The sequence below is a fragment of the Nematolebias whitei genome, unplaced genomic scaffold (genome assembly GCF_014905685.2).
Source record: "Nematolebias whitei isolate Nwh7 unplaced genomic scaffold, NemWhi1 Nwh_scaf_125, whole genome shotgun sequence".
NCBI lineage: Eukaryota > Metazoa > Chordata > Actinopteri > Cyprinodontiformes > Rivulidae > Nematolebias > Nematolebias whitei.
Window position 1 is genome coordinate 3,112 of NW_023618670.1, and position 9,888 is coordinate 12,999.

The following is a 9,888-nucleotide window of genomic DNA, read 5'->3' on the forward strand; positions in this document are numbered from 1 at the left end:
GAAGTGGAAACACCGCCCCCTGCTGGCTGCTTCTTCTTCTGCGCTCATTTACAAGAGAGACTTGTTTACAGACAAGGTACAGACAACAATAGACAACCATAAAAACATATACAATGAAAAAGTAAATAAAACAAATTATATAAAAACTAAAAAACAAACAGCTACATTATAAAGTAATATAAAATACTAAAAACAGGAACATGTCTGCGTTGGTTTTGCCATGAACTTAACAGATGTTTGAAGGCACTTAGAGAGGTCAAAGGTCGAGCGCTTCAGATCTTTTTACAAGATATTCCAGGAAACAGGAGCGGAGTAGGAGAAGGTCCTTTAGTCTAGTTCAGTCCTCACTGAGGGAACACTGCAGGTAATGATGTCCTGAGAGCGCACGCTGTAGCTGCACTCACGCAGAGACATGTAGGAGGAGATGTATGAAGGCAGCAGACCAGGAAGTGATTTAAAGATGAAAATGTACCAGTGAGAGAGTCTGGGTGAAGTTAATGATGATCAGTGAATACAGGGTGCAGTGGTGGTACAGTGCAGCCAGTATGTGTACCATGATAGACAGCATCCAACATCTGCAGCATCCAACATCTGCAGGGTTCTTGTAGGAGCATTCATGTAAATAATGTCACCATAATCAATGGAGGGAAGGAAAGTCACAGATACAAGGTGTTTCCTAGCATTCAGTGTTAGACAGGATCTGTTTCTGAAAAAGAAACCCAGTTTAACTTCCAGTTTCTTTACCAAGTTTTCGACATGGAGCTTAAACGAGAGATTTGAATTAACCAAAATACCCAAGTATTTATAAGAATCTACAAATTCAATAGGAACACCATTCGAAGATAAAATCTGGGGCCGACATCCCTTTGGTTTTATCAGCAAAGGGACGTTTTCAAACAGGAAGTCAGTGAATCCTCAAGGCTCAATGATACCAACCTGTATAAATGAAGGTTGAATGAATTTAGGCATCAAAACAGTAACTAAAAGCAGCAAGCTAGCTACAAGCAGCAAAATACGAGTTAAAAGTTGTTTAATGTCTAAAGGGACTACAGATGAAAATGAGCTCAAGGCTAAATCTCGTGCAACGCACTAAATGTTTATACATTTATGTTATAATTACACACTATCCTGATTAAATAAAGTAAAATAAAAAAAAGAAAATAAAGAAAAAGTTTTAAATAAAGAAACTGAAGTAGCCAAAGGCTAAGCAAAAGTTGGAAAAAGTCCAGCTGAAGCAAGAAAAAACCAAATCTGTAGTCAAGAGTAACAAAAGTAGCTGGAAGTAGCAGAAAAGGTAAGATAGCTAAAGGCTAAAGAAACAGTTAGTAATATCTTGAATCAAGAAGTAGCAAAAGCCTGGCTAGAAGCTAGCCGTACAATAGATTTAATAAAATTGAACATAGTTGTGGATTAATTAAAATGTATTTAATTTAATGTGAGAATGATTTGGTTAGGAAAGCAAAGTGTAGTAGACAAGTTTTATATAAATAGATGTTTTCCAAAATAATTCTGATTTTGTCCTCATTTCCTGTCAGTTCTTATCAAATAAACATCAGTTTTGTGTTTTTTTTTTTCTTTCTACAAAATAAAACACTCTCTGAAACCGAATATTCGTTTATGTTCATGAAAAATTATCGTTGTGAGATTTCTTAGCTGTCCTCGAACGCAACATCAGGTCATGAGACTGTCCGTTTTGGTGCATGCTGGGAAATGTATTTCTACGGTGCTCATGTCTCGGTCATTCCGAAGCGCGCTCAGCTGTAAAGAAAAACTCCATTTCCCAGACACCCCACGCTTTCGTCCTGCTGATTACTTCCACCCTGTCTGATCATAAAGATCATCAGCTGCTGTTGATCGAGGAGGTTCGGTGACAGTAATGAGAAAATGCACGAGCGTCTGTGATTTTACGGAGGTACTATTCGTGTTCGGAGGTTTTTAACGAGAGTTTAAAAAAAGAGTTTGGCAGTTGACGTGAGGAGGACATGAAGGAGCTAGCTTGTTGCTAACAGAAGATGGAAGCTAAAAGCTGTTAGCTCATGGTAATAAACCGCCGGAGAGTGTTGGGTCGGAACTTCAGCGATGGAAGAAGTTGATAAGATCCTGATTCACGCGCTCAGACATGTCGGCACGTGAGTGTTCATCACGAACTTTATTGCTGATGAAGGTTGTTGTCTTGGGGGTCAGAGGTCATCTTTGTGTCCACAGGGAGCTGGGGGTGGAGGTCGACAGCCTGAAGCAGTTCAGCAGCGACCTGATCGTGGAGGCGGTGGTCCGATGTGTCCGGGTCATCGAGCCGGGCCTGGGGGGCGCCCTGCCCGCCTCACTGCCCCCCGGCATGTCCGCCCGCTTCCGGGTGGGCATGAGCCTGGCTCAGGCCTGTCAGGTGAGCAGAGACTCTACCTCCCAGGGGGGGTCCAACCTGTCCCACTCAGCTGCACTCACATGCACATCGCTCCCTTCCCTCCCTTCTGAGGATGCAGGAGGACAGTGGTGTTCATGTTTCACCTCAGGGGTGTCAAACTCTAAACCCTTTTTCAAACCGGGGGCGGGAATCAGTCCATGTTGACTCAGTCCAACGGCGGCCATGTTTTCTTGGTGACAGGTTCCTCAGCTTCTTCTGTCTCCGACGTGTGTGTCGCTCCGTGTGTGTCGCTCCGTACGCACCAACATCAAAGATGGACGACAAGTTCAACCTCGTTTCAAATGTTCGTGGCTGTAAAAACTATCATCCATCCATCCATTCATTCATCCATCCGTTCATCCATTCATCCGTCCATCCATTCATCCGTCCATTCATTCATTCGTTCATCCATCCATTCGTTCATCCATTCATCCGTCCATCCATTCATTCATCCATCCGTCCATCCATTCATCCGTCCATCCATTCATCCGTCCATCCATTCATCCGTCCCTTCATCCGTCCATCCATTCATTCATTCATCCATCCATTCGTTCATCCATTCATCCGTCCATCCATTCGTCCATCCGTCCATCCATTCATCCATTCGTCCATCCGTCCATCCATTCATCTGTCCATCCATTCATCCGTCCATTCATTCATCCGTCCATCCATTCATCCATCCCTTCATCCGTCCATCCATTCATTCATTCATCCATCCATTCGTTCATCCATTCATCCGTCCATCCATCCGTTCATCCATTCATTCATCCATTCGTCCATCCGTCCATCCATTCATCCGTCCATCCATTCATCCGTCCATCCATTCATCCATCCCTTCATCCGTCCATCCATTCATCCGTCCCTTCATTCGTCCATCCATTCATTCATTCATCCATCCATTCATTCATCCATCCATCCATCCATTCATTCATCCATCCATCATCCATTCATCCATCCATCCATTCATTCATCCATTGAACCTTTAACGAGACTAGTCTCAGTGAGCCACGAGGACTCACAACAGAGACCTGTTGAGAGTTTGCACTAAATAAAGTTTTAAAGTCGCACGAGAAGCGATTAAAATCGTTTACCTTTAAAATAATCACGTTGGGGCCAGGTAAGGTGTTAACAAGGGCCCAGTTTGGCCCGAGGGCCTTGAGTTGGACACGAGTCTTAAATTCTCGTCAGTTTTTCTCCTGATAAATCTGAAAACCAGCAAAATGTCTTTAGCAGTTTATGGAAGAATATACAAATTTACGAAATAACTTTTGTATTTTAGGAGCTAAAATGGAAACTGGACGTATTTAGAACTTTTTAAAACCCCCAAATTAAAAACCGAACAAATAAAATGAGACTTTTTAAAAACCCAGATGTACTCCGTAAACGTTAACGCTTTTCTTCTAGAACATTTGTGCTAAAACGTTTAACTCTGTGTTCTAACAAACTGCTAAATTCCAGTTGACCTTTGACCTCATGGTGCTCTCCAACTTCCCAGCTTAACGTCTAATCTCTAAGAGTTTGGATTCTGCTCATGATGAGTAAAATAAAACGTAGACGATCCAGAGCGAGCTGCAGAGGCTGATCGTCGTCAGGCGAGGACTGAGAGGTTTCCACGACAACAAATAAACAAATAAGATAAAACGAGAGGATTTCAGATAAACTCGTTTGTTTCGTGCAGCAGCCATGCTCAGTCGGCTGCGAGCGCTCGGCCTTTCCTTTTACAGGCAACTAAGAATTAAAGGAAGAAAGAGCAGAATCAGGACAACTCTTCACACATTTATAGGTTCAGGACTATTCAACTGGTGGTCCAGGGGCCAAATCTGGCCCAGGGGTGGGCTCAGTTTGGCCCACCATTGGGTCCATTTTTAAAAGAAACTCCATTTTAAACCGTAAAACAAACTTAACGAGAATAACTGCTGATGTCCGGCCCCTGAGCTCTTGGCTTTCAGTAACTGGCCCCTGAGCAGTTTAGCTGAATATCCCTGGTTTAGATCTTCTTGAGACTTTGATCAAAATCAGCCAACAGACCTGAGGCGAGCAGAAACCTTCAGAGTTTCAGGTTCACTGAGCGAAGAAGCGACGTGGAAACGCCCTCCGCCCGTCCCTCCGTCTTGTGAGATGGACAACTTGAAATATAAATGAGGTGCTAACGTCCATGTTGGTGCGGCTGCATCCAGGAGTAAGACAGATTACTGTCAACAGGTTGCCAGGTCAAAATCCAAGATGGCCACCATCGTAAATGTACATGTATATCTGTAAACCGGCCACCTCCATCATCTGAGGAAACTCTGCTTCCTAGTTTTTATTTATTTTTAAAATATAGTTTCCTCAAATGATCGGGGTGGCCCAATTAATCTATAGCCACCATCGGCCACCCCCTGGCTCCACCACTGCACCTGGTGGTGGATAAAGTTGCTCCCTCTGTCACTCCGCGGTCTCAAAGAGGAAAAAAAAAGTCTGTTCTTCTCCACAGAGTAACTCCGTCTCTGACCCACTTCTTGCACCAAAAACATTTAGGTTTATTTCGTTCTCTGTTCAGTTCCAGTCCAGAAAAAGACTCATCTCAAAAACTGAAAAACGTTCATTACTCAATCCCTTCAGCGACAGGAGACATCGTCATCGAGATCTTTTGCTCCTAAACCTTCGTGGGGTTCCTTCAAACCCACGGATGATTTCATCGACTGGACAACGTGCTATTAACGTCAAAACAAACCGATCAGAGTCCCCGTCGACTTTAAATGTTGTCTGTGGCTAACGGGCGCTAACGAGAGCTAACTGGCGCTAACGAGCGCTAACGAGAGCTAACTGGCGCTAACGAGAGCTAACAGGCGCTAACGAGCAGGAGGTAACGTGCCGAGTGTTTGGGGTAAATGCCAACAAGCAGGTGGTGGAAAAAGCACGACTCAACTGTCAACTTTCATCACTTCAAGAACTCCTGGAGAATCTTTTTCCATCTGCTTGATTTGTGGCTGAAGATGGATTTTCACAATAAAGGCTCAGAAACTGGGTCTGGAAACTTGAGTGGATTTAATTGTGAAAGGTTCCGCTGGCACGATTTATTTATGAATAAAACCTGAAACGCAGCCGTATAAAACCTGTCGAGTATTCCACACTTTCAACAGCGCGAGGGAACTCTGAAGATGTTTTTGTTTGTTTGATGGGAAACGTTTGTTTACTAACGGTTTGTTTCCAGGACGTCGGCTACAAAGGAGAGATCGGCTACCAGACGTTCCTGTACAGCAACGAGCTGGAGATCCGCTCGCTGCTCATGTTCTTGGTGGAGAAGCTTCCCAGAGAGAGCGCCGAGGCTTCGGACCAGTCCACAGGTACCACCAGACTGCACCAAGTAGCTAAAACCAGCAGGGGAGTAGCTAAAACCAGCAGGGGAGTAGCTAAAACCAGCAGGGGAGTAGCTAAAGCTAAAATTAGCATAAAAAAATGTATTTTAATGTTTCTATGCTGAAAAAAGTAATGAAAGTTAAATATTTTCAAAACCAACATTACAAAACCAAAAGTCACGATGCTCATCTCCTGAACGAGCCGAACCTTTTAATAAACAATCAGCTAAAGTCACTCAAAGTGTGCAGAAGTGTTTATGCGTTGGCTCCTTTTAATAAAAGGCGACACAACCTGTTTTCTGAAGTTCTTTATTTGTCACGTTTGTTGTTTTTAACACTTTTTAAAAAGCGGATGAAACTTCTGTTGTTCAGGAAAATCAGCCGTCCTCCAGAGAGCCGTCGCCGCCGCCATCAGAGCCCAGCTGGCTGCTGCCTGGGTGCCTCCGAGCTGCAGGCTGCCCCTCCACTGTGAAACTCAGGTGGTCCAGGAAACCGTGTGGCAGCTTCAGATGATAACGATCCCGTGTGAACAGAAACTGTGTGTTTGTGTTTAGAGTCAGGGAGCGCTGCACAGCTTCCACGTCCAGCCGCTCACCTTCCCTCACTGCACCGAAGCTTCAGACCTGCAGCGCCTCAAAGGTACGACTCCGGCTGCAGGAACTTTAGCTGCTGCTGCTGCAGGAACTTTAGCTGCTGCAGGAACTTTAGCTGCTGCAGGAACTTTAGCTGCTGCTGAAGGAACTTTAGCTGCAAGAGGCTTTGATTTATTTACAGAAACATTTGGCTGTTAGAAACCAGTTGTGACTATTTTTAGAAAAAGTTTACAAGGTCCTCGAAGGCATCATGAGGCATTCAAGGCCTTGACTGTGAGGAAGTTGTTTTCAGAACGTTTTAATATTACCGTCGTCATTTTTTTAACGTCTTTGTAGAAGAATTAAGAATGAAGTCTTTGTGACGCTGACGTGTCTGAAAGAGCCGAGTCTGTTTTCAGACGTGAAGGACTACCACCGAGACGTCCTTCCTCCCGTCACCGCACAGACGTCCAGTCGAGCCTCCACGGCGGCGTCCATCTTGGAGCGACACACGGCGGAACTGAGCGGCGCTCAGGAGTGGGACAGCGAGTGGAAGAGTCAGGGACTTCTGTCCCGCCTCACACCGCAGGTAAACGCTCTCAGACCTGGACCAAAGTCCTGATCTGGTCATCGTCTGGAGTCGGCAGCAGCTCCACGGACTTGTTCTTTGGACTTTGGCTTCTTTTTCACTCCGCTTGAACATCCTCAGCTCCAAGATGTTGACGACCAAGTGTTAGCTACAAGCTACAAGCGTTAGCATGTCTGAAGTCTACTGCTCTCTACTGAGGCTCATCAGCTTATTGTTGCTAACGTCCGACGGTCGGGCTTTTTTGTTTTGTTGTGTTGTTTTCTCTGGGTTTTCATACGGTCCACGCCCAGTTGACACCCAGTTGACGCCCAGTTGACGCCCAGTTGACACTTCGACAACTTAAAGTGTGCGTCTGAATGACACGACGCGCTGCTGATGCTCGTGCTTCTGTCGTGTTGTTGAACAGGAGTACCGCTCCAGGAAGCTGACCCGACTGCGCAAACGCATCGAGGAGCAGCTACGTTCGGCTGCTGCTCCCTCTTCTGAACGCGCCTTCAGCTTTTCTCGCTCCACCCCTGAGCTGTCGGAGCTGCTTCAGACCTTCAGAGGCTCCGCCCCCTTCGACCGCGTCCTGACCAAGGGAACCCATTTCACCCACACTCGGAAGTTCACCTTCACGCAGGTGAGTGAGGCTGAGGGCTTAGAAACAGACGCCTCTGCCCCGTGAGCTAAACGTTAACTATGTGTGTTGTCCAGGAGGAGGCGGCGGTAACCAGCCCCGTCCTTACCGGGCGCCAGTCTGAGGGCGACATTCAGCTCCGTCAGCAGGAGGAGCTCGCCTCCCTCCAGGAGCAGTTCCAGCAGCTCTGCAGTGACGTCGACCAGCTGGCAGCAGACATGAAACATGTGAACGTCACAAACGCTCAGGTACACGTGTCACGTTTAATCAGGAGGGATCGGTTAACGGTTTGTCTTCACGAGAACGCTGAGAGAGACTGCTGACATTAGCTCAAGAAGCTAAAACTGTGATGTTGGAACTGAAACGAGCTAAACAAGCTAGATGCTTGAAAGAAAAAAATGGCTAAATATAGCAACTCTCTGGCTAGATGCTAAAGAGAACAACATGTTAGCTGAATGCTAAATGTAGCAAACGACTAACAAAAAAATAAATGTGGCAAAACATTAGCTAATAAGCATTTTCTCTTTGTCGAAGACGGACGCTCTCCTTCCCTCTCCTGCTTTTACTCTTGTCCGGTGAATCTCAGAGTCTCTTTACACATCGTCCAAATCAAATTATTATGGATCTGGTCAGCTGATCAACGCAATTGATAAACTTTTCTCGACAAGGAGACGGGGTGCAGGAGAACCCTCATGTCCTGAAGGGACACACACAGCTGGATATGTCATGGAGTCCTGGAAGAGAGCGTGCGTGTCTGAGGACGTAGAAGATGAATAATAATTAGATTCATGATCACAGGGTCTCTGGAATCGATGGACACCTGAGATATCGACTCGTTAGGAGGACGTCGGCAGCAGTTTGAGCCTTGGTAAAGTTGCCCACCTTATGTGAAGGATTACTCCGTGCTTCGAGCGCCCAGACTAATATGCTTTGTGAGCTGGACGTGACTTCTGAGCGGAGTGTCCACAGACCTGGCTGTTTGGATTTGCCACTGAGTGAACCAACAGAACTGACATAACATCAGCAGAGTGCTCTGCCCAAAACGATCGTTGTTTATCTGAATTAAAGTAAATATCTAAAGGTCTAAAACGACGTCGCTAACTGGTCAACGTTTGTTGGGCTCTTAAACCTCCAGCTCCGTGAGTCATTTGTTGATCTTCCTTCCCATCTTGCTACTTCCTGTCTGGTTGGACTCCTTCAAGCTGCAGGTCTCGGGTGAAAGTGACCGACGTTTCTCCTGCAGGTGTTGGACGAGCTGAAGCAGAGGCAGCTGGGAAACGCCGAGGAGGAGGAGAAGTTGCAGGTGAAGAAGAAAACCGTAGACCTGCTGCCCGACGCGGAGAACAACCTGCTGAAGCTTCAGGTAGGACGGATATCAAACGGAGCTCCGCCCTCCTCGGAGGTTCTCTCCTGAAACCTTCGGTCCCTTCCCTCAGGCTCTGGTGGAGGGCGGAGCCAAGCGGGTGGTGAACCTGGCGTCCCAGTGGGAGAAACGCCGAGCGCCGCTCATCGACGAGTATCGCAGGCTTAAAGAGATCTGCAGCAACAAAGACGTAAGCTGTGTGAGGAAGGTCACGTGTCCTCCGAGTGCTCCGATTGTTCACGCACCTCGTCTTCTCACAGCTGGAGTCGAACAGGAAGCTCTCCGAGATCAAGTCTCTGCACGAAAAAATCTGCGTTTCCACAGAGGAGGCGAAGAAGAAGGAGGAAATGTACAAACAGCTGGTAATATCTGGATTAATCAGATTAATTCATTAATGGTTAACCAAGAATAACATTAATGACAGAAATAAATGTTATTTATGCAGTTAAATACATCAGACACAACCTTTCTGTTAACTTGTCTCTGCACCTGCACAGAATTGTGGGTAATGAACGTTTCTTTTCCCTCGCAGGTGACAGAGTTGGAAAGTCTTCCGAAAGATGTGTCTCGGTCGGCGTACACTCAGAGGATCCTGGAGATCGTCGGCAACATCAAGAAACAGAAAGAGGAGATCACAAAAGTACGTTCTTCTATTTTTTATTCTTTAACACTCAGAAGGTGTTTTTTTTTTTTTTTTTTGCTGTCAATAAAGACGACTGTTTCCGTTAAAGCCTAAATATCCTTTAAATTTTTTCTTATTTAGTCAGTTTGGACCTCTCAGTAACTTTACTGCCCTCTGGTGGTCGTTTTGGGAGAAATCAACCACATTCAAATCCCTTTATAAATTAATTTCATGATCCCAAATTTATCAGATCATTAAATAATGCACTCCTTTCAGTAAGGCTTTATTTTACAACACAACATAATAACACAACAACATAATAACACAACAACAACGTAACACAACAACATAATAACACAACAACATAATAACACAACAACATAA

At 45.5% G+C, this 9,888-nt stretch overlaps 1 protein-coding gene across 1 annotated transcript in view; it reads left to right on the forward strand.

Annotated features, from left to right (window-relative positions):
- Positions 1-1,805: 1,805 nt before the first annotated feature.
- LOC119429219 (coiled-coil domain-containing protein 22) overlaps positions 1,806-9,888 on the forward strand; it is a gene marked incomplete in the record, with an annotated part of 29,291 nt that continues 21,208 nt past the window's right edge. Inside the window, 12 exon segments of the mRNA XM_037696893.1 lie at positions 1,806-2,129; positions 2,206-2,383; positions 5,595-5,727; positions 6,112-6,218; positions 6,294-6,378; positions 6,731-6,900; positions 7,307-7,522; positions 7,597-7,767; positions 8,763-8,882; positions 8,956-9,072; positions 9,143-9,244; positions 9,415-9,522. Coding sequence (XP_037552821.1) covers positions 2,080-2,129; positions 2,206-2,383; positions 5,595-5,727; positions 6,112-6,218; positions 6,294-6,378; positions 6,731-6,900; positions 7,307-7,522; positions 7,597-7,767; positions 8,763-8,882; positions 8,956-9,072; positions 9,143-9,244; positions 9,415-9,522 — 1,557 coding nt within the window.